We start from the raw sequence: 25,494 nt of genomic DNA, 5'->3' as shown, positions 1-25,494 counted from the left end.
ATATTTTCACCGGGCACTATTAGAAATGGCAAAGTACACTGGTATAGAAGACATTAAGACCAACCCAAACCATCGAGAAGTAGCAGTATCTGTACTGATGGATGGTTTGAAAGAAACATTAAAAGCTAGGGTACAGACCACGCAGCCATGTTGGCGAGGTCTGTCAGTGTCCACCTTGAGAGAGGCTGCTATTGATCACGACAGAAATATCACTAGGCACAGGGAGTCGCAAAGTGATAAGTTGATGTCCGTAAGTATACAGGCGCTGACCACAAGGCAGCCTGCGTACGTACCACCGAATCCTGTGGGTAAGGCAAGTGTAATAACATGTTTTTCTTGTAACAGACCGGGACACTTTGCACGAGAATGTAGAACAAAGAATGTACAAAGGTCTTTTCAACCCCCTAGACAACAACACAACACACGACATTGGGAGCAGGGTCCACAGAGGCGGAGTTTTGAGCCACATACAGGGGAAACAAAAAGATATCCCCCAAACAGAGACTGGCATGCCTCTGGTAGTTCCCAGCTAACTCCCTCACAAGTAGTTGCTGCCAGCGGGATTCAGGGAGGTCAGCATACCCAATAGGGGTGTGGCCATACCTGTAATCTGCAACCAGTTAAATTGATTGCCAGTCTTGGAAGCGAACCAGAGATTGCAATCAATGTAGCCGGTAAAACTTTAAACTTTCTTGTAGACACAGGGGCGGCCAAGTCAGTGATAAATTCGACAGTGGGCATGAGAACCACTGGTAGGACAATTCCAGCCATGGGAGTAACAGGAGTAGTCCAGCACTACCCTGTTAGCAAACCAGCCGAGATTACAATAGGGCCTTTGCATACCAAGCATTCCTTTTTGCTGGCTGCATCTGCACCAACTAATCTCCTGGGAAGAGACTTACTATGTAAAATGGGTTGCGTCATTTATTGTACTCCTGAAGGTGTATTCTTGGACATCCCTGAGAATCACGCTCAGGAAGTACGAGACATGTTAGACTCCCCATCAAAATTAATGTCACACACCATTATGACAAATAGGAACCCATCCCAGGTAGAAGAGATGACATCTCAGATACCAGAGTCACTTTGGACAAAAGATGGACAGGACACTGGATTAATGGCAAACGTAGCTCCAGTAGTTGTGCAAGTAAAAGATGGTAGGATAGCTCCAAAAATCCCACAGTATCCTCTGAAGCCAGAGGTGGAGTTAGGAGTTTTTCCCGTAATAGAGCGCTTGCTACAACAGGGCATTCTAGTAAGAACGTCCAGCACAGCAAATAGTCCCATCTTCCCTGTTAAAAAGAGTGGGGGGAGGGGTTACAGGCTAGTGCAGGATCTAAGGGGGATTAACAAAATAGTTGAGAGTCAGTTCCCCGTAGTGCCTAATCCAGCTGTCATCCTAATGCAAATTCCTCCCACTGCCAAATTTTTCACTGTTATTGACCTCTGCTCCGCTTTCTTTTCGGTACCTCTGCACCCTGACAGCCAATATTTGTTTGCATTCACATACAGAGGAGTCCAATACACGTGGACTCGGTTACCCCAAGGTTTCATAGATAGTCCAAGTATATTTTCTCAGGCTTTGCATGATTGTTTACAGTCTTTCCAACCAGACAGTGGATCAGTATTGATACAGTATGTGGATGATTTACTGCTGTGTTCAGATTCACTGGAAGCTTCACTGAAGGATACGAAACAGCTCCTGTTTCATCTTTCAGACACAGGTCACAAGGTCTCCAAAGACAAGTTGCAATTATGCCAAGCTAAGGTAAAATACTTGGGACACTGTCTAACACAAGGACTGAGACACCTGACCGCTGATAGAATCCAAGCCATTAGAGACATGACACTGCCACAAACCCAGCAACAGATCAGGACGTTTTTAGGAATGTGTGGGTATTGCCGTAATTGGATCCCAGGGTTTTCCATATTGGCACTACCTTTGCAGGAAATGGTCTCCTCAAACAAACCTGATCGGATTTCGCATACAGACGAATCCGAAACAGCATTTGAGAGACTCAAACAGTGCCTAACGCAGGCACCAGCACTAGGTATGCCAGACTATGGGAAACCCTTTGAACTATACGGAACAGAAAGTGCTGGGTGCGCAGCAGGTGTACTAACACAAAAACACGGTGATGCCAGCAGGCCAGTTGCATACTACAGCGCTCAGCTAGATACGGTAGCGCGGTCCCTCCCCACATGCTTGCGTAGCGTTGCAGCGATAGCATTGCTAGTGACAAAAAGCGAAGATGTCGTGCTAGGCCACAACCTCACAATCCATACACCGCATGCGGTATCTGCCTTATTGAATTCTGCCCAAACCAGACACGTCTCATCAGCAAGGTTTACGAGATGGGAATTGGCATTAATGGCCCCCGTAAACATCACCATAAGGAGATGCAGTGCATTAAACCCTGCAACATTTCTCCCAGGTGTGCCTGGACAGGCACAAAGGGTGGGAGGTGAGAGTGATGGGGAAGGAGGATTTAATGCAAAGGAAGATACACATGATTGTATGGAATATTTGACCCAAAATTTTACCGCAAGGCCTGACATCAGTGACAATCCACTAGAAGATGCAGAACTCACGTTCTACACGGACGGTAGTTGTCACAGACAGTCAGACTCGGGAGACTTGTGTACTGGATACGCAGTCGTAGATGACCAAGACACCATAGAAGCGGAACCACTAGGCCCACCTCACTCAGCCCAGGTTGCTGAACTGGTCGCCCTAACCAGAGCATGTGAATTGGCTAAGGGAAAGTCAGCCAATATCTACACCGATTCCAGATACGCGTTCGGGGTAGTCCATGATTTCGGAGCCCTATGGCGGCTCAGAAATTTCATGACGGCAGCTGGCACACCGATAGCGCATGCAGCTCATATAAAAAGGCTTCTAACAGCGATACAGGAACCCGACAGAGTGGCTGTTATCAAATGTAAAGCACATACATATAGTCAAGACCCAGTATCCCTTGGTAACAGCCGAGCAGACGAAGCTGCAAAGCTTGCAGCTGCTACCCCCATACGGACAGACACCACACAACTGATGGTATTTAATACCATCAACACACGAAAGTTGTGTGAAATGCAGAATTTGTGTTCCACTCAGGAGAGAGCAGTCTGGAAGGCAAAGGGATATGGCCAGGAGTCCTCAGGGCTCTGGACGGATGGACATGGTAAACCAGTGGCCCCCAGGGCATACCTTCCGTGTCTGGCTGAAGCAGCTCACGGGCTGACTCATCTAGGCAAGGAGGGGATGTGCAAATTGGTAAGAGCATACTGGTGCGCCCCAGGATTCTCCTCTCATGCTAGTAAAAGAGCAATGTCATGCCTTACCTGTCTGAGAAAGAATATTGGAAAGGCAATACCTACAGAACCATCCCATATCCCACCTGCCGGCGGCCCTTTCCAAGTAATACAAATTGACTTCATTCAATTGCCCCCATGTAGAAATTTAAAGTATGTACTTGTCTGTATAGATGTTTTCTCAAATTGGGTCGAAGCTTTTCCAGCAGCTACAAATACCGCTATGTTTACAGCTAAGAAAATTGTGCAGGAATTTGTATGTAGATATGGTATCCCTAGAATCATTGAAAGTGATAGGGGTACCCATTTTACAGGTGATGTCTTTCAAGGAATGTGTAAGTTGATGGGAATTGATAGCAAGCTGCACACTCCGTACCGTCCACAGGCGAGTGCGAAGGTCGAAAGAGTGAACAGCACTATTAAAAATAAATTGAGTAAAGTAATGGCAGAGACAGGATTGACGTGGCCAGAAGCTTTACCCATTGTTTTGTATAGCATCAGAACCACTCCCAGGTCCCCTCTTAATCTGTCCCCTTTTTGAAATCTTGTTTGGTCGACAACCGCATGTCATGATTAACCCTCAGGATGATTTGAAATGTAACAATGAAGTAACTGTAAAGTACTTGATTAATATGAGTAAGCAGTTGAGGAATCAAAATGATAATCTGAAGTTGGTGATTCCTGATTTACCAGATAGTAATTGTCATGACATTGAACCTGGGGATTATGTAATGATACGAAATTTTCTACGCTCAGGTTGTCTTATTGATAGATGGGAAGGACCATACCAGGTCTTATTGACTAGCACCACAGCATTGAAGGTTGCTGAGAGAGAGACTTGGGTCCATTCATCCCACTGCAAGAAGGTTGCTGATCCAGAGAAGTCCCGTGATAAGGAACAGACGGTAGAGGTTGTATCACTGGAGTGTCTGTTCCAGGAGGACTGAGGCGGCACCTGAGCCTTGAAGACCGGAAGCAGTTGTCGACTCCCCTCTCCCTTTTATTGTTTTTCTCCACTTCCCATCCCCTCTCCCTTAAAATTTCTGTTTCCCCCTTCTCATTCTTCTCTATTTCCTCCTCAAAGATGGACTTGCCCAAAGAGACTGTGATCCGGATTTTGATGTTGACCATGATGTTGACCAGAGCAGTCTATTCCGGCGAGAGTACCATAGAGGTCGAGAGAGGTTCTGGAATGGGTTCCGATTATGATGATGGAGGCGTAGTTTTCCAAGATCAACCAATCCAACAAGCAAAGGCGAGTATCAGAAAACGATCCGATAGAAGAAATTGTGATGGATTGTTAGCTGAGGAAAATTGTATCTGTAGGCTCTGTGATAATCTGGTTGAAGATGGATGCATAAAGAAATGCCAATCTAGTTTTAATATCCATATAGACCGGCATCCATTGAGTGACTATCACTCCTTAGTGGGTAACGTGTTAAACCAAACAGATTGTTGGGTATGCTCTCAAGTACCTCAGGGTCACAGTAAATCAGGGCTAGTACCATTTCCTTTAACGTTAGGGGAGGTACTTGAGCTAAGTGGTGGGAGACCGGTGGACCGGAGGTTTAACATCTCCAGCCCTCCTAGTTTGAAGCTCCACCAATACCATGTGGATAGGTCCCTCATATGTTTTAACATCTCCAATCCCAGAAAACCGGGAAATTGGGAAGTGTCATGGAGCAACCTTACCATGACCTTCTCACACAGAGCAGATAGAATGCCTACAGATACAGAGCTCGTACGCCACATAGCCAGTAGAGGAAAATCTTTCCGGTATCGATATACCTTAGGAAATAGGATTACTAAAGTTGGAGAGGTATCACCAGGATACTGTGCACATATCGTACAAACCGATACGTGCATTAGGCAGATGGAAGAATTAGGGTCAGGAGATTTCACCTGGAAGGTTTGTAACATGGTCATGTCCTTCTCCGTCCCATATGTTCTCCCCGATGATGCATATTTCATATGCGGGAGAAAGGCGTACAAGTGGCTTGCCCCAAACTCTGAAGGATTGTGTTATGTTGGAAAAGTATTGCCTGAAGTGATGACTGTAACACATGACAAAATGAAGGACATACACCGTGGTGCCCAAGCTCCTTATACTCACACTCACTACGAACACCGAGTTAAAAGACAACTGTCAGAAAGGTTAGAGCATCCGGCCTCTGATCTTATCCATGAATCCACCGGGATTCAGGTTCTGGTAGCGTTAGATTTCACTCGTACCGCTCGAGGAGTGATGAACTATAGATACATTTCCGCACTCGCCAATTTGTTAGATAATATCACTGAAATGTATGATGACACGTTTAGATACACTGGAAGAGAACTTCAAGCTTACAAAACAGAACTAGTTCAGCATAGGATGGTTCTTAATTATCTTACAGCAGTAACAGGCGGATATTGTGTTACATTGGCAACACAGTACGGCATAAAGTGTTGCACGTATATCACCAATAGCACCGAGGATCCGGTAGAGGTCATAGACCAAAAGATGGACGATATTCTCCAACTAAAGTGGGAATTTCGTCGAAAACACAATCTCACCCTTGCTGCTGTAGGTAATGAGCTGACTGGTTGGGTGTCATGGTTGAACCCGCGAAATTGGTTCTCCGGTTTAGGAGACTGGGCTCAAGGAGTCATAATGGATGTTGGAAAGTTTCTACTGTGTATTTTGGGTGTCGTTATATCGTTTGGATTGATATTTAGATGCGGGCAGGCTTTGATGAGGTGTAAACAAAGTACGAAAGTGATGAGCTTGAGGAGTGAGGAAACTGTAATTAACCTGGATTTGATTTATGACCCAATGCTAGAAACCATGACGTAATGATGTAATGAGTATACGGTCCGTCTTTCACCCATTTCTATGTTTTCCTCCGAGGTACAAAGACCCACGTAGACGAAGGATTTGATGAGCCAAGGGGCCGACAACGGAAAGATGGAAAGAAGAAGAGCAGACGACCTGATATACAAGATTTTGATGGACAATGCCATGGGTACCCCAGTTTCCCTAGGAACTTTAAAATCACGCTAGCCCAACATTTTTTGTAAATCCATGGACGTTGTTTGCTTTACTCACGATTTATGAGCAAAAGCTCAAAGAAGAAGACTCCAATCAACCGACACCAATCAAGACCTCAATCGACGAATGTACATTTCCCTGACATAGAATACCATTGCATTTTCCATAAGTGTTCTTTATCTTCATCTCTACAACCCTCAGGTAATGACACACATAGACGATAGGGAATTCAGGCACAGATATCAGCAACCACATACCTCCCCCATTCATGTATCATCAACTAAAATGTGCATCCCCATTTTGTTACAACTACAGCCGAAATGAGCTCGGTAAAGTTTGACAGCCCATCCACAGACCTGTACCACAGGATAAGAAGGAATTCAAATGTATACTTCGCAATACCTCGAAGCTTGATTTACCACACGTACGGCACGATGATACATGACCCTCCAAACATGGACTCATACACACATGCTTCTGCTTTCTCACTAGGTCATACCCTCTTCACACCTTCTCCTCTCTCCTCCCCTACCCAACCATGGAAATCAATTAACCCCTGACTTACATTTTTTTCCTTAAATGTTTTGTGGCAGTTATTATTGACTGCCAAAGGGTGGACTGTCAAAGTCAGAAAAATGTCTTAATGCACACTGCCATATTTGCACCGCACACTGGTCCGTGCTGCGCATGCGTACGCTCTCCCGTGGAAGCGCATACCCGCAATAGCGTGCACTCGCACGCGCAGTATGCGCATTTACGGTAGAGTTTATGTGATCGTAGCGTGCGACTCATTCGTTACAAATGTTCACAATTAATGTAGTTTTTAGATCATGATCCCTTTGATAGTTTCTGAAAGTTTGGTTAAAGTACAATGTCCCAGAGCTGAGGAATCCCTCTTTATATCGTACGAAGGGTCTAACAGGAATCATACAGCAGTGTTTGGTACCCATCGGAAGAGTATTTAATTAGCAATATTCCGGTGTTGGTTTGGAGCGTATTAATCGCTCGTGCGAATAGTTATGGACATAAGAAGTTTATGTCCATTTCTATGATTTACACATACTCAGGTATGCGGCGGGAAACCCAGTTTCCCACCCACCTGAGCTGTTGGAAATCGTCACAGCCCACCTGTATGAATCACCCTATGACCTTTTGTTATGATGCAGGGCCGAATTCCTTCGGCCAATGGACAATGGGATTGTAGGGACTAGGAGATTGCATTGTGTGTGGGGCATAAATAGGCAGGCCGACCATATCCAAACTCACTCTCTCATCAACGGTTATCTGCTGATAATCGGGAGCTGGATATCGAGGCGCTGGCGATCATACCCTTTGTGCGTAAGTTCTCTCCATAATCATTGTCTTTCTGCGAGCCAATCTCTCTCTCTCTCTCTCTATCTCTCTCTCTCCTCTTTTCTCTTAAATACCTTATAGTATTATAGTATGGTATTGTATTTCATTTAGGTCAGCGTAGTATTGTCTTATTGTATTTATTGTTTAGTTCTGTGGTTAGGAGGTCTCTGTTATATTGTAGCGTATCATATGTACTGTTATCCCCTTTTACAAGTATATTAGATATAATACAGTTAATAGGCTTTGGAAACCTAAACCAGTATCAGTGTATTTTCTATAGTGATAAGTGTTCACTTGAGCGTCGGTGACGCTCAAGCAGCTTTGTAGATAGTCAGGTTACACAAGGTTGCACTTACACCCTGTACTCACATTAAGGTATTCAGTGTATTTCATCGGTATAAGGTTTAACATAAAGGTATAGTGTTGTGAGCGTCTGCATCGCTGGTGACCTCCTCGTGGTCTCTAGCGTACGCTACGTTATAGCGAATCTTTCCCCTAGACATAACCAATAACGTGTCCTGTGATCCCTGGGCCGTGAGCGAACGTGACGCCTGAGCGTCTCGCCTACGGCTGAGCGATCGTTACGCAACTAGCGTACCATTACGGTATTTCTTAAGTAAACAGCGTACAGTGTTCTTAGCTTCATAAAGGGTTGGTTATACGACAAAGGAATTTAGCATTGTCACACCTATAAACCACTAACTGTGTCCTTAGTACCCAAGTAATGCAAACAATCTCTAATTACTAGATTTACTAAAACCTCAGTCTGTTTAGATCCACCTGATACGTTAAGTCCTCAGAATTTGCTATTCTTTGGTAGGTACCTATAACATATCCCTTCATACTTACCCTCACCATCACTTAATTTGACACATCTTGAAGTTAAGTATTTTCTCCACCCAGAAGCCACCTACCCCTGAAGATGTCCAACTGGACGAAACGCGTAGATTTATCTTATTCATTCACCACCAATCTGCCTGTATATTCACCCTAGAGCTCACACCTTTAAGGTGACGGTAATGTTTTGTTTACCAAATAGCATGTAGTGTGTGTATACAAATTTTGGTGTATTTTATATATTGGGACATCCATGTTTTTAGAAGAATCTTGTTATGTCTAAAACAATCAAAACATTTTACTGAATCAATTTTTTTGGGTGACGTTTTCTTGGTGAGAGGGTATACTTCCAGGCCATAATTTGGGAGACCCCAAAAAGCCAAAGACTCTCGGAAGGCTTCTGAATGAAGAATCTGAAATGGGACATCCGCAAATCAGCAAATCTCATCTAGCGCACTCTTTTTTCGTGTATGTTAATTCTCTAAGTTCCCACTATCAGTGGTTCTTCCTGTGGTGCTGCTACCTCAGTGTGAAAAAGGGCATATTGTTTTGTGTGTATAATTAATATATATACAGGTTGAGTATCCTTTATCCAAAATCACACGTTTGGTTCCCCTATTGAGATAACGACACGTATATATGTATATTATATATCTATATATACACATAATATATAATATATGTGTCATTTTCTCAGTAGGGAACACAAAATACCCTCCATAATTAGACAATCAATTCTGACATCACTTCCTGGATGTCAGAATTGATTATCTAATTATGGAGGGTATTTATAGAGACCCTGTCCCAGCTTGTCATAACCCCTTGAAGAAGTCTACAGGACGAAACGCGTTGGAATCTCCCTCTGTGACCTTCTACCTACTAAGTTAAGACTCTCCTTTGACATTACTTTTAATGTTTCTCTATCGTCCTAAGTGGATGCTGGGGTTCCTGAAAGGACCATGGGGAATAGCGGCTCCGCAGGAGACAGGGCACAAAAAAGTAAAGCTTTTACCAGATCAGGTGGTGTGCACTGGCTCCTCCCCCTATGACCCTCCTCCAGACTCCAGTTAGATTTTGTGCCCGAACGAGAAGGGTGCAATCTAGGTGGCTCTCCTAAAGAGCTGCTTAGAGAAAGTTTAGCTTAGGTTTTTTACTTTACAGTGAGTCCTGCTGGCAACAGGATCACTGCAACGAGGGACTTAGGGGAGAAGTAGTGAACTCACCTGCGTGCAGAGTGGATTTGCTGCTTGGCTACTGGACACTAGCTCCAGAGGGACGATCACAGGTACAGCCTGGATGGTCACCGGAGCCGCGCCGCCGGCCCCCTTGCAGACGCTGAAGAGAGAAGAGGTCCAAAATCGGCGGCTGAAGACTCCTGAGTCTTCATAAAGGTAGCGCACAGCACTGCAGCTGTGCGCCATTTTCCTCTCAGCACACTTCACACAACAGTCACTGAGGGTGCAGAGCGCTGGGGGGGGCGCTCTGAGAGGCAAATAAAAACCTTATTAGAGGCAAAAAATACCTCACATATAGCCCACAGAGGCTATATGGAGATATTTAACCCCTGCCTAACTTCAAAAATAGCGGGAGACGAGCCCGCCGTAAAAGGGGCGGGGCCTATCTCCTCAGCACACAGCGCCATTTTCTCTCACAGAAAAGCTGGAGAGAAGGCTCCCAGGCTCTCCCCTGCACTGCACTACAGAAACAGGGTTAAAACAGAGAGGGGGGGCACTGATTTTGGCGATATTGTATATATATAAAAGATGCTATAAGGGAGAAACACTTATATAAGGTTGTCCCTATATAATTATAGCGTTTTTGGTGTGTGCTGGCAGACTCTCCCTCTGTCTCCCCAAAGGGCTAGTGGGTCCTGTCCTCTGTCAGAGCATTCCCGGTGTGTGTGCTGTGTGTCGGTACGTGTGTGTCGACATGTATGAGGACGATGTTGGTGAGGAGGCGGAGAAATTGCCTGTAATGGTGATGTCACTCTCTAGGGAGTCGACACCGGAATGGATGGCTTATTTAGAGAATTACGTGAGAATGTCAACACGCTGCAAGGTCGGTTGACGACATGAGACGGCCGACAATCTATTAGGACCGGTCCAGGCGTCTCAGAAACACCGTCAGGGGTTTTAAAAACGCCCATTTACCTCAGTCGGTCGACACAGACACAGACACGGACACTGAATACAGTGTCGACGGTGAATAAACAAACGTATTTCTCATTAGGGCCACACGTTAAGGGCAATGAAGGAGGTGTTACGTGTTTCTGATACTACAAGTACCACAAGAAAGGGTATTATGTGGGAGTGAAAAAACTACCTGTAGTTTTTCCTGAATCAGATAAAATAAAATGAAGTGTGTGATGATGCGTAGGGTTACCCCGATAGCAAATATTGGCGTTATACCCTTTCCCGCCAGAAATTAGGGTACGTTGGGAAACACCCCTTAGGGTGATAAGGCGCTCACACGCTTATCAAGTGGCGTTACCGTCTCCAGATACGGCCGCCCTCAAGGAGCCAGCTGATAGGAAGCTGGAAAAATATCCTAAAAAGTATATACACACATACGGTGGTTATACTGCGACCAGCGATCGCCATCAGCCTGGAGATGCAGTGCTGGGTTGGCTTGGTCGGATTCCCTGACTGAAAATATTTTATTCATGTAGAGCATTTAATAGGATGCATTCTATATATATGTATGTGAGATGCACAGAGGGATATTTGCTCTCTGGCATCAAGATAAGTGCGTTGTCCATATCTCCCAGAAGATGTCAGGGACACGACAGTGGTCAGGTGATACAGATCCCATACGGCAGATGGAAGTATTGCTGTATAAAGGGAAGGAGTTATTTGGGGGTCGGTCCATCGGACCTGGGGACCACAGCAACAGCTGGGAAATCCAACCTTTTTTACCCCAAGTTACATCTCAGCTAAAAAAGACACCGTCTTTTCAGCCTCAATCTTTCCTTTCCCATGAGGGCATGCAGGCAAAAGGCCAGTCATATCTGCCCAGACATAGAGGTAAGGGAAGTAGACTGCAGCAGGCAGCCCTTTCCCAGGAAAAGAAGCCCTCCACCGCGTCTGCCAAGTCCTCAGCATGACGCTGGGGCCGTGCAAGCGGACTCAAGGTGGGGGGGTAGTCTCAAGAGTCTCAGGGCGCAGTGGGATCACTCGCAAGTTGACCCCTAGATCGTACGAGTATTATCCCAGGGGTAAAGATTGGAGAGTCGAGACATCTTCTCCTCGCAGGTTCCTGAAGTCTGCTTTACCAACGGCTCCCTCCGACAGGGAGGCAGCATTGGAAACAATTCACAAGCTGTATATCCAGCAGGTGATAATCAAAGTACCCCTCCTACGACAAGGAAAAGGGTATTATTTTTCCACACTATATTGTGGTACTGAAGCCAGACGGCTTGGTGACACATAGTCTAAATCTAAAATGTTTTGAACACTTACATAAAAGGTTCAAATCGAGATAAAGTCACTCAGAGCAGTGATAGCGAACCAGAAAAAAGGGGACTATATGGTGTCCCTGGACATCAAGGATTACCTCCATGTCCAAATTTTGTCCTTCTCATCAAGGGTACCTCTGGTTCGTGGTACAGAACTGTCAATATCAGTTTCAGACGATGCCGTTTGAATTATCCACGGCACCCCGGGCCTTTTTACCAAGGTAATGGCCGAAAAGATGTTTCTTCAAAGAAAAAAGGCATCTAAATTATCCCTTACTTGCACGACCTAAAAAGGGCAAGTTCCAGAGAACAGTTGGAGGTCGGAAGAGCACTATCTAAAGTAGTTCTTCGACGGCACGACTGGATTCTAAATATTCCAAGAATCGCAGCTGTTTTCTGACGATACGTCTGCTGTTCCTAGGGATGATTCTGGACACGGTTCAGAAAAAGGTTTTTCTTCCCGAGGAAAAAGCCAAGGAGTTATCCGACCTGTCAGGAACCTCCTAAAACCAGGAAAGGTGTCTGTACACAAGAGTCCTGGGAAAAATGGTGGCTTTTTACGAAGCAATTCCATTCGGCAGATTCCATGCAAGAATTTTCCAAAGGGATCTGTTGGACAAATGGTCAGGGTCGCATCCTCAGATGCACCTGCGAATAACCCTGTCGCCAAGGACAAGGGTATATCTTCTGTGGTGGTTGCAAAAGGCTCATCTATTGGAGGGCCGCAGATTCGGCATACAGGATTTGATCCTGGTGACCACGGACGCCAGCCTGAGAGGTTGGGGAGCAGTCACACAAGGAAGAAACTTCCAGGGGGTATGGACGAACCTGGAAAAGTCTCTTCACATAAACATTCTGGTACTAAGAGCAATCTAAAATGCTCTAAGCCAGGCGGAACCACTCCTGCAAGGAAAACCGGTGTTGATTCAGTCGGACAACATCACGGCGGTCGCCCATGTAAACAGACAGGGCGGCACAAGAAGCAGGAGTGCAATGGCAGAAGCTGCCAACATTCTTCGCTGGGCGGAGAATCACGTAATAGCACTGTCAGCAGTGTTCTTCCCGGGCGTGGACAACTGGGAAGCAGACTTCCTCAGCAGACACGATATTCACCCGGGAGAGGGGGGTCTTCATCCAGAAGTCTTCCACATGCTAATAAACTGTTGGGAAAGACCAATGGTAGACATGATGGCGTCTCGCCTCAAGGACAAGTATTGCGCCAGGTCAAGAGATCCACAGGCAATAGCTGTGGACGCACTGGTAACACCTTGGGTGTACAAATCAGTATATGTGTTTCCTCCTCTGCCTCTCATACCAAAGGTATTGAAGATTATACGGTGAGGAGGAGTAAGAACAATACTAGTGGCTCCGGATTAGCCAAGAAGGACTTGGTACCCGGAACTTCAAGAGTTGGTCACGGACGACCCGTGCCCTCTACTTCTGAGAAGGGACCTGCTACAACAGGGTCCCTGTCTCTTTCAAGACTTACCGCGGCTGCGTTTGACGGCATGGCGGTTGAACGCCAGATCCTAAAAGGGAAAGGCATTCCAGAAGAAGTCATTCCTACCTTGATTAAGGCAAGGAAGGAAGTCACCGCGAAACATTATCACCGCATTTGGCGAAAATATGTCGCGTGGTGCGAGGATCGGAGTGTTCCGACGGAGGAATTTCAACTGGGTCGTTTCCTACATTTCCTACAATCAGGATTGTCTATGGGTCTCAAATTGAGATCTATTAAGGTTCAAATTTCGGCCCTGTCAATATTCTTCCAAAAAGAATTGGCCTCAGTTCCTGAGGTACAGACTTTTGTTAAAGGAGTACTGCATATACAGCCTCCTGTGGTGCCTCCGGTGGCACCGTGGGATCTAAATGTCGTTTTAGATTTCCTCAAATCCCATTGGTTTGAACCATTGAAAAAGGTGGATTTTAAATATCTCACATGGAAAGTGACTATGTTACTGGCCCTGGCTTCCGCCAGGAGAGTATCTGAATTGGCGGCTTTATCTTATAAAAGCCCTTATCTAATCTTCCATTCGGATAGGGCAGAACTGAGGACTCGTCCGCATTTTCTCCCTAAGGTGGTATCAGCGTTTCACCTGAACCAACCTATTGTGGTGCCTGCGGCCACTGGCGACTTGGAGGACTCCAAGTTGTTGGACGTTGTCAGAGCCTTAAAAATATACATTTCAAGCACGGCTGAAGTCAGAAAATCTGACTCGCTGTTGATACTATATGCACCCAACAAGTTGGGTGCCCCTGCTTCTAAGCAGACGATTGCTCGTTGGATTTGTAACACAATTCAACTTGCTCATTCTGTGGCAGGCCTGCCACAGCCTAAATCTGTTAAGGCCCATTCCACAAGGAAGGTGGGCTCATCTTGGGCGGCTGCCCGAGGGGTCTCGGCATTACAATTCTGCCGAGCAGCTACGTGGTCGGGGGAAAACACGTTTGTAAAATTCTACAAATTTGATACCCTGGCAAAAGAGGACTTGGAATTCTCTCATTCGGTGCTGCAGAGTCATCCGCACTCTCCCGCCCGTTTGGGAGCTTTGGTATAATCCCCATGGTCCTTTCAGGAACCCCAGCATCCACTTAGGACGATAGAGAAAATAAGAATTTACTTACCGATAATTCTATTTCTCGGAGTCCGTAGTGGATGCTGGGCGCCCATCCCAAGTGCGGATTATCTGCAATACTGTACATAGTTATTGTTAACAAATTTGGGTTATATTGTTAGGGAGCCATCTTTAAGAGGCTCTTTCTGTTATCATACTGTTAACTGGGTTTAGATCACAAGTTGTACGGTGTGATTGGTGTGGCTGGTATGAGTCTTACCCGGGATTCAAATTGCCTCCCTTATTGTGTACGCTCGTCCGGGCACAGTACCTAACTGGAGTCTGGAGGAGGGTCATAGGGGGAGGAGCCAGTGCACACCACCTGATCTGGTAAAAGCTTTACTTTTTTGTGCCCTGTCTCCTGCGGAGCCGCTATTCCCCATGGTCCTTTCAGGAACCCCAGCATCCACTACGGACTCCGAGAAATAGAATTATCGGTAAGTAAATTCTTATTTTTACTTATCCATTTAGTGGAGGATTTTAATATTCCTTTTTATGTGATTTTTATAATATTCCACCATTCATTTAACTTGTGTTAAAAATAAGATTTTACTCACCGGTAAATCTATTTCTCGTAGTCCGTAGTGGATGCTGGGGACTCCGTAAGGACCATGGGGAATAGACGGGCTCCGCAGGAGACTGGGCACTCTAAGAAAGATTTAGTACTACTGGTGTGCATTGGCTCCTCCCTCTATGCTCCTCCTCCAGACCTCGGTTAAGGAAACTGTGCCCGGAAGAGCTGACATTATAAGGAAAGGATTTTGGAATCCAGGGTAAGACTCATACCAGCCACACCGTATAACTTGTGATAAACTTACCCAGTCAACAGTATGAACAACAACAGAGCATCAACAATGGATGCCCACATAACATAACCCTTTATTAAGCAATAACTATGTACACGTATTGCAGAAAATCCGCACTTGGGACGGGCGCCCAGCATCCACTACGGACTACGAGAAATAGATTTACCGGTGAGTAAAATCTTATTTTCTCTAACGTCCTAGTGGATGCTGGGGACTCCGTAAGGACCATGGGGATTATACCAAAGCTCCCAAACGGGCGGGAGAGTGCGGATGACTCTGCAGCACCGAATGGGCAAACACAAGGTCCTCCTCAGCCAGGGTATCAAACTTGCAGAATTTTGCAAAGGTGTTTGTACCCGACCAAGTAGCTGCTCGGCAAAGCTGTAATGCCGAGACCCCTCGGGCAGCCACCCAAGAAGAGCCCACTTTCCTTGTGGAATGAGCTTTCACGGATTTTGGATGCGGCAAACCAGCCGCAGAATGAGCCTGCTGAATCGTGCTACAGATCCAGCGAGCAATGGTTTGCTTTGAAGCAGGAGCACCCAGCTTGTTGGATGCATACAGGATAAACAGCGAGTCAGTCTTCCTGACTCCAGCCGTCCTGGCTACATAGATCTTCAAAGCCCTGACTACATCAAGCAACTTGGAATCCTCCAAGTCACGAGTAGCCGCAGGCACCACAATAGGATGGTTCAAACGAAAAGATGACACCACCTTTGGCAGAAATTGCGGACGAGTCCGTAATTCTGCCCTGTCCATATGGAAAACCAGATAGGGGCTTTTACATGACAAAGCCGCCAATTCTGACACACGCCTAGCCGAAGCTAAGGCCAATAGCATGACCACCTTCCACGTGAGATACTTTAGCTCCACGGTCCTAAGTGGCTCAAACCAGTGGGATTTCAGAAAACCCAACACCACGTTGAGATCCCAAGGTGCCACTGGTGGCACAAAAGGGGGCTGAATATGCAGCACTCCCTTAACAAATGTCTGAACTTCAGGAAGAGAAGCCAGTTCCTTTTGAAAGAAAATGGATAGGGCCGAAATCTGGACCTTTATGGACCCCAACTTCAGGCCCATAGTCACTCCAGCCTGTAGGAAGTGTAGGAACAGACCCAGCTGGAATTCCTCTGTAGGGGCCTTCCTGGCCTCACACCAGGCAACAAATTTCCGCCATATACGGTGATAGTGTCTTGCTGTCACGTCCTTCCTAGCCTGTATCAGCGTAGGAATAACTTCCTCCGGAATGCCTTTTTCCGCTAGGATCCTGCGTTCAACCGCCATGCCGTCAAACGTAGCCACGGTAAGCCTTGGAACAGACAGGGCCCCTGTTGCAACAGGTCCTGTCTGAGAGGCAGAGGCCACGGGTCCTCTGAGAGCATTTCTTGCAATTCCGGGTACCAAGTTCTTCTTGGCCAATCCGGAACAATGAGTATTGTTCTCACTCCTCTTCTTCTTACAATTCTCAGCACCTTGGGTATGAGAGGAAGAGGAGGAAACACATAGACCGACTGGAACACCCACGGTGTTACCAGTGCATCCACAGCTATCGCCTGAGGGTCTCTTGACCTGGCGCAATACCTTCGTAGCTTTTTGTTGAGACGGGACGCCATCATGTCTACCTGTGGCAGTTCCCATCGATTTGTAATCTGAGTGAAGACTTCGTGATGAAGTCCCCACTCTCCCGGGTGGAGGTCGTGCCTGCTGAGGAAGTCTGCTTCCCAGTTGTCCACTCCCGGAATGAACACTGCTGACAGTGCTTGCACGTGATTCTCCGCCCAGCGAAGAATTCTGGTGGCTTCCGCCATTGCCACCTTGCTCCTTGTGCCGCCTTGGCGGTTTACATGAGCCACTGCGGTGATGTTGTCTGACTGAATCAGCACCGGTTGGTTGCGAAGCAGAGGCTCCGCTTGACTCAGGGCGTTGTATATGGCCCTTAGTTCCAGGATATTTATGTGCAGACAAGCCTCCTGACTTGACCACAACCCTTGGAAGTTTCCTCCCTGAGTGACTGCCCCCCACCCTCGGAGGCTCGCATCCGTGGTCACCAGGACCCAGTCCTGTATGCCGAACCTGCGGCCCTCGAGAAGGTGAGCACTCTGCAGCCACCACAGAAGAGACACCCTGGCCCTGGGGGACAGGGTGATCAGCCGATGCATCTGAAGATGCGATCCGGACCACTTGTCCAACAGATCCCATTGAAAGATCCTTGCATGGAACCTGCCGAAGGGAATGGCTTCGTATGATGCCACCCTCTTTCCCAGGACTCGTGTGCAGCGATGCACCGGCACCAGTTTCGGTCTTAAGAGGTCTCTGACTAGAGTCACGAGCTCCTGAGCCTTCTCCGCCGGGAGAAACACCTTCTTCTGGTCCGTGTCCAGAATCATGCCCAGAAAGGGCAGACGCGTTGTAGGAATCAGCTGCGACTTTGGGATATTCAGAATCCAGCCGTGCTGTTGCAACACTTCCTGAGAGTGTGCTACGCTGATCAGCAACTGCTCTCTGGACCTCGCCTTTATGAGGAGATCGTCCAAGTATGGGATAATTGTGACTCCTTGCTTTCAAAGGAGCACCATCATTTCTGCCATTACCTTGGTAAATATTCTCAGTGCCGTGGAGAGCCCAAACGGCAACGTCTGGAATTGGTAATGACAGTCCTGTACCACAAATCTGAGGTGGGTAAATGGGGACATGCAAGTACGCATCCTTGATGTCCGGAGACACCATAAAATCCCCCTCTTCCAGGCTTGCAATTACCGCTCTGAGTGATTCCATTTTGAACTTGAATCTTTTCAGATAAATGTTCAGGGACTTTAAATTCAATATGGGTCTGAAAGAAATAATTACCACACCATATCACAGGCGCTTCTCGTATAGTGTTCGTGGGGTTGCTACACTCCCCAGATTAAGGAGTGGACGTGACCTTACTAAACAACATAAAACATAAACATAGTGTAATATTGTCAACACAATTCTGGAATAAAATTCCTCTGTTATAGTAAAATCAGCCTCGTACCCCAAAGAGTGGTCTACTAATAGTAGACAATCAGCATTTAGAAATGGAGCGGATCACCGATCAGATGTACTGTCTCCGTTCCCAATGCGGTTCTTATGGTTATGAGCCCCTTTTCCCTCGTTCATTCATCAATGGAATATGTGGATAAAGGATGGCTTTTCCTTAGAATGGAGCATCTTTGTCCTCCTAGAACCGCATTGGGAACGGAGACAGTACATCTGATCGGTGATCCGCTCCATTTCTAAATGCTGATTGTCTACTATTAGTCCATGAAGGCAGGTAGCTTATATTGGCAGGCTTTGTAGTTTGGCACTCCTTTGATGGCACTGTGGAGATTCCAGCCCGGATGGTGGATATTTTATCTGCAAAGAAGTTTGCAAACTCGTTGCATCTTGCCTGGGAGAGGGTCTCGTCAGTCTGCAGGCATGCTGGCTTGCAAAGCATCTCCACTGTGCGGAAAAGTTGAGCTGGCCTATTGTTTGCTGCTGTGATCTCATTTGACAGGAACTGTGCTTTCTTACGAGTGATTGTCGATTGATATTCTACGTTATGCTTTATTAGTTTTATTTTGTCATCCACTAGGTTAGTCTTCCTCCATCGTTTTTCCAGTCTACGCCCCCTTTTCTTGAGCTCACTAACACTGTTGTCGAACCATGGAGCTTGACGTTGTGGTTTACGAGGTCTTAAACGCACAGGGGCGATAATATCAATTGCAGCCATAACTTCCCTATTATAATAACGGACTAGGGAACAGGGATCTTCACAGGCACCCAGTATAGCAGAGAGATCCAGATTTGCTGCAAGAGCCTGGGGAGTCATACCCCTCCTTGGACGATACCTGGTCAACTCCATGGGCAGAGATCTTAATTGAGGGGTTGCAACTGAGAACCAGAGGGAGTAGTGGTCTGACCAGATGACTGGGTTTATTTTTAGGTCAGTGACTTCTAATTCAATCTGAAAGACAAGGTCCAGAGTGTGACCACTTTTATGTGTGGCAGAGGGAATGACCTGTGTGAAGCCCAGACCATTCATTGTGCACAGGAGGTCTTGGCCAAGGCGTGAGAGCTCATCATCCACCCATGCATTGAAATCCCCGAGGATGAGCCATCTTTGATGTTCCAGAACCAGGCCAGCAACAGTGTCTGCAATTTCTTGCAGAAATATCTTTCCATCTCCAGGTGGCCGGTAAATGAGAAGTACTCTGAAACCTAATCCTGTCGAACTCCGGGCAGCAATGCACTCAAATGAGCGAGTAGTTTCAATATGGTGGACCCTAAGTTTAAGTTCTTTTTTGAAGCAGATAGCCACCCCGCCACCCCTGCGGTCCAGTCTTGGGTTGTGGATGACAGAGTAGTTTGTTGGTACTGCAGCCTCCAATATAGGTGCTGCATTTTCATCTAGCCAGGTCTCTGTAATACAGGCTAGATCTGCAGATTCAATAAGGTCAGCAATTGTTGCAGTCTTGTTTCTTATAGATCTGGCATTACAAAGGACTGACCTGATTGGGCATACCAGAGGGCCTTCAGTTTTCTTTATGCTAAGTGCAGGAGCTCTGGGTATGGGGGTCACAAAGTGAGAGTTGACAGTTCTGTCCTTCCAAACACAGGGCCGTCTTTTGGGTATCACTTCTATTTGATTGTTCTTTGAGTATGGGGGTGAGCAGGTGGGCAAAGAACTTAGATGGTTACCAGGGGAAATACATTTCCGGCCTGCTCGCTTCCCACGAATGCGCCTGTGTTTTCTTTTTAAAATGCCAAGGGATTGGAGAATAGAAGCCTGTGATAGGAACTGCAGAACGTGGTGGGCGGAGTGAAAGAATGAAGCTGGAGCAATACGTATACATTTGGTCATCAATGACAGATTACTATAAGTTTGAGCTGCATATGATGATGAGAGAGGGAGAGAAAGCAGTGTTTTGTTTTGTTTTGTGTTTTTTCCTTTTTGTGTTTTGTTTCCCCCCAATTCGGTATGTGATTCAAAATGATAATGGGATTATGAACAAAGTTATTGCAATAACCTATTGTGTATATTTGAAGCAAGTAATAAATAAAATAACTGCTGATTTAGTCAATTATCCTAGGATAGGCAGCCTTTTGGAAAGGTGTTAGAAGCCAATTCCTACTGTGTAGGTGTGAAAAGTCTCAGTGTGAGAGGCCTTTGAAGTAGATTTTGAAGTACAACTTTATTACATACTGCCGACACACACATACTTATCTATGTTGACACGCCGACTGCCACAGTCTCCGACGATCCGAGGGTACCTGTGAAAAAATTATACTCACCTTCCAGCGTCCAGAGATAAATGCACGTCCAGAGTATAATCCAGGTACTTGGCAAAATAAAAAAACGCAAAAACCCGTGCCAGCGGACTGAAAGGGGTCCCATATTGACACATGAGACCCCTTTCCCCGAATGCAGAGATCTCTCCGTGACAGCTGTCACTGAAAGGTCTCTTCAGCCAATCAGCGAGTGCAACGTCCTTGCACTCTGCTGATTGGCTCTGCGCGTCTGAGCTCAAACAGCGCATCGCAAAGCCTCTCCATTATATTCAATGGTGGGAACTTTGCGGCTAGCGGTGAGGTCACCCGCCGGTCAGCGGCTGACCGTGGGTAACCCCCCCGCTGACGGCAAAGTTCCCACCATTGAATATAATGGAGAGAGCTGTGCGATGCGCTGTCACAGCACAGACAGCGCACAGCCAATCAGGTGAGCGCCACGTAGTAGCGCTTCCTGATTGGCTGAAGGGACCTCAGTGACAGGAGTCACGTGGGGTCCCGGCACATTCGGGGAAAGGGGTCTCATGTGTCAATATGGGACCCCTTTTTAGTCCGGCATGGTCGGGTATGCGGTTTGTTTGTTTTTAACAAGTACGTGGATTATACTCTGGACGTGGATTTATCTCTGGACGCTGGAAGGTGAGTATAAGTTTTTCACAGGTACCCTCGGATCGTCGGAGACTGTGGCAGTCGGCGTGTCAACATAGGTAAGTATGTGTGTGTCGGCAGTATGTAATAAAGTTGTACTTGTCACGGTGTGTGTGTCCTGTTTTTATTTGGGTATTTTTTTTCCAGTAGTACTACAGGTACCAGCGGGCCCGTTTTTCTCCCGCATGCTGGTACTTGTGGTTCTCCAAGTACCAGCTTGCGGGGGAGGCTTGCTGGGACTTGTAGTACTACTGGAAAAAAACAATATTCTGACATTTTTCTCAAGGCTATCAGCCTCCCATCCGCAGCCCTTGGATGGGGGGGACGGACAGCCTCGGGCTTCACCCCTGGCCCTTGGGTGGCTGGGGGGGGGGGGACCCCTTGATTGAAGGGGTCCCCACTCCCCCAGGGTACCCCGGCCAGGGGTGACTAGTTGGATATTTAATGCCACGGCCGCAGGGCTCTGTATAAAAGTGACCCCCGGCTGTGGCATTATCTGTCCAGTGGAGCCCGATGCTGGTGTAAAAAATACGGGGGACCCCTACTCTTTTTGTCCCCCGTATTTTTTGCACCAGCACCAGGCGCAGAGCCCGGTGCTGGTTTTAAAAATACGGGGGATCCCCTGTCAATTTCCCCCCCGCATTTTTAGAACCAGGACCAGCTCGAAGAGCCCGAGGCTGGTTATGCTTTGGAGGGGGGACCCCACGCCATTTTTTCCCGGGTTTTTCCCATTTTTTTAATTCACTGCAAAATCCGGCAAATCGGCCGTTTTTCGCCCGCGGGAATGTCGAATCCGTTTTTCATTGAATATGGTGAATTCCGGCAGCCACCTGCCGGAATTCACCTGTCGAATTGTGACGAATTAAAAAAACGGCGATAATTTGCCGCGATTCGCCCGCAATTGCATATACCCCATGGTCTGATAAATATTCAATTTATATATTCTGACACCAGTGGTCGCTAGAACCCTTATACTACCTTACTATATCTATATATATCTATATCGATATCAATATCTATATATAGTAGTTGTCATGGACCGGCACTCCCCTGCAGGTGCAAAGATGCTCCGGTGCCCTCTTAAAGCAGATGGATGCATAAGAAACAAAGAAAGCGTACCCACACTTGGAATGATCCACCAATATTTTAATAAGCATTCACAGTATAAAAAAGAAAAAGTAAAAACAAACATAGTGTAATACAGTTTAAAATTTAAACCACACAGCACAAGAGCAACCATTAAATGCCTATTCATTGCTTTAGAAAGATTATCTGAATATGGCATATAGCCACTGTACCCAACGCGTTCCATCTCGGAAGGATCACGTCTCAACCCCTGAGGAAGGTTGTTTTTACGTTTCTTTTTTATACTATGAATGCATATTAAAATATTTGTGGATCATTCCAAGTGTGGAATCGTGTGGATCACTCCTAGTTTTGAGATAAGCTTTAAATTATTATTATTTGGTACGGGTCCACACTTATTTGGTTTTACACACACGGGTGTTGTTTATAACCTATTGCACTAGAAAGCGCTCCCGTCATTTTTTTCTCTCCCTCTCTATAATAATATATATATAGGACATTGTATAATATATATATATATATATATATATATATATATATATATATATATATACACATACATACATACATACATACATACATACCACACACACAGGATATTAAGAATGTCAAGGAAAATGATAACATACGTGCAGCATTGTTTCCCATTCCTTTTAACACTGCCCTGCGTCCTGTGCTTTCTAGCAGACTCTGCACCTCCAATGCTGGCAGCGTAGTCTTCACAATAACAGATTCTGACTCCAGGCTGACAGTCACGTCCTGCACACCTGAGTATGGACGTAGGAGCAGACAGCAGAGAACAAAACAAGAAAAGAGCTTCAGAGTTGAATAGTACATTACTTGAACATAAAGTATGTATACCTTTGTCACTGCTTGTGCTGTTACCATAGACAGCAATAGGGACTTAGAACAATACAGTCAACTATATAGTGCAATAATAAAATAAGATTTATGGTAAGAACTTACCGTTGTTAAATCGCTTTCTGCGAGGTACACTGGGCTCCACAAGGAATAACATCAAGGTGTAGAGTAGGATCTTGATCCAAGGCACCAACAGGCTCAAAGCTTGAACTGTTCCCAAGATGCACAGCTCCGCCTCCTCTATAACCCCGCCTCCGTGCACAGGAGCTCAGTTTCGTTAACCAGACCAATGCAGTAGCAGGCACCAGAGACGACAATCGCTCGTAGCCAATTACACCACACACTCACCATAGGAGAGGGTGTCAGCGGCTATGCCATACCAACCCAAAGCAGCTAAGTGCGTCAGGGTGGGCGCTTTGTGGAGATTGAGGTCTTCTCCAAAGAGAATGTCTCACCGAAAGAGATTTAACAATGGTAAGTTCTTACCATAAATCTTGTTTTCTGCTGCGGGGTACACTGGGCTCCACAAGGAATAACATTGGGGATGTCCTAAAGCAGTTCCTTATGGGAGGGGATGCACTGTAGCGGGCACAAGAACCCGGCGTCCAAAGGAAGCATCCTGGGAGGTGGAAGTATCGAAGGCATAGAACCTAATGAACGTGTTCCCAGAGGACCAAGTAGCCGCCTTGCACAATTGTTCAAGGGTCGCACCACGGTGGGCCGCCCAAGAAGGTCCAACCGACCGAGCAGAATGGGCTTTAATGGTAGCAGGAACCGGACGACCAGCCTGTATATAGGCATGTGCAATCACCATTCTAATCCATCTGGCCAGAGTCTACTTGGAAGCAGGCCAGCCACGTTTGTGAAAACCAAACAGTACAATAGGAGAATCAGATTTCCCAATGGAGGAAGTTCTCTTCACATAGATACAGAGAGCCCGTACTACATCCAAAGAGCGCTCTTTGGTAGACAACTCAGGAGAATTAAAGTCCGGAACCACTATCTCCTGGTTAAGGTGGAAGGAAGATACCACCTTGGGTAAATAACCTGGCAGCATTCTAAGAACCGCCCGGTCACGGTGAAAAATCAAATGGGGAGACTTACAGGATAAGGCACCCAAGTCCGAGACCCTTCTAGCTGAAGCAATAGCCAGCAAGAATAGCACCTTAAGGGAAAGCCACTTAAGGTCAGCAGATGCAAGAGGCTCAAACGGAGACTCTTGCAAGGCCTCCAAAACCGCCGGAGGCTGAATCCGCAACACGCCCTGAGTGAATGTATGGACATCAGGTAGGGTAGCAATCTTTCTCTGAAACCAAAACGACAAAGCAGAGATGTGAACCTTGAGGGAGGCCAGACGCAGGCCTAAGTCCAGGCCCTGTTGCAGGAAGGCCAACCTTTTGGCCGTACTAAACTTGAAAACATCATGACTGTGAGACGCACAGCAAGTAAAGTAAGCATTCCAGACCCTATGGTAGATCCGAGCAGAAGCCGGCTTACGGACCTTCAACATAGTTTGAACGACCGCCTCAGAAAAACCCTTGGCCCTCAGGACGGAAGCATCAAGAGCCACGCCGTCAAAGCCAGACGGGCCAAGTTCTGGTAAACACAAGGGCCCTGAACGAGGAGGTCTGGTCGTTGTGGAAGTAGACGGGGATGATCCAGCGAGAGGCCCTGTAGATCGGAGAACCAGTGCCGTCTGGGCCACGCTGGAGCGACCAGAAGTAGGTTTCCTCCTCCTTGCTTGAACTTCCGTATTACTCTGAGCAGAAGTGACACCGAAGGGAACACATACGGCAGCCGAAAGTTCCATGGAATTGCCAGAGCGTCCACGAACGCTGCTTGAGGATCCCTTGTCCTTGCTCCGAAGACTGGAACCTTGTGATTGTGTCGAGACGCCATAAGATTCACATCTGGAAGGCCCCACATGTCCACAGGAAGTTGAAACACCTCCTGATGAAGGCTCCACTCTCCGGCATGTACGTCCTGATGACTGAGATAGTCCGCTTCCCAGTTCAGAACGCCTGGAATGAACCCTGCTGAAATGGCCGGCAGATGGCGCTCTGCCCATTGAAGAATCCGTGATACTTCCCTCATTGCCATGCGGCTTCGAGTGCCGCCTTGATGATTGATGTACGCCACCATGGTGGCGTTGTCCGATTGTACTTGAATAGGTCTATTCTGTATCAGATGCTGGGTCATTGT

General features: G+C 46.6%; 1 protein-coding gene across 4 annotated transcripts in view; it reads right to left on the bottom strand.

Annotated features, from left to right (window-relative positions):
* The window catches only part of CCS (copper chaperone for superoxide dismutase), a 356,173-nt gene that overhangs the window by 276,061 nt on the left and 54,618 nt on the right, over window positions 1-25,494 (bottom strand). For all 4 annotated transcript variants that reach the window (XM_063945156.1, XM_063945154.1, XM_063945157.1 and 1 more), the window contains exon 3: window positions 23,061-23,198. In XM_063945156.1, the coding sequence (XP_063801226.1) occupies window positions 23,061-23,198 (138 nt within the window). The remainder of the gene's footprint in view (window positions 1-23,060; window positions 23,199-25,494) is intronic.

This window comes from Pseudophryne corroboree, chromosome 11, assembly GCF_028390025.1.
Source record: "Pseudophryne corroboree isolate aPseCor3 chromosome 11, aPseCor3.hap2, whole genome shotgun sequence".
NCBI classification, from domain to species: domain Eukaryota; kingdom Metazoa; phylum Chordata; class Amphibia; order Anura; family Myobatrachidae; genus Pseudophryne; species Pseudophryne corroboree.
The sequence above is the reverse complement of the archived record's forward strand: the minus strand, read 5'-3'. Positions and strand labels throughout refer to the sequence as shown.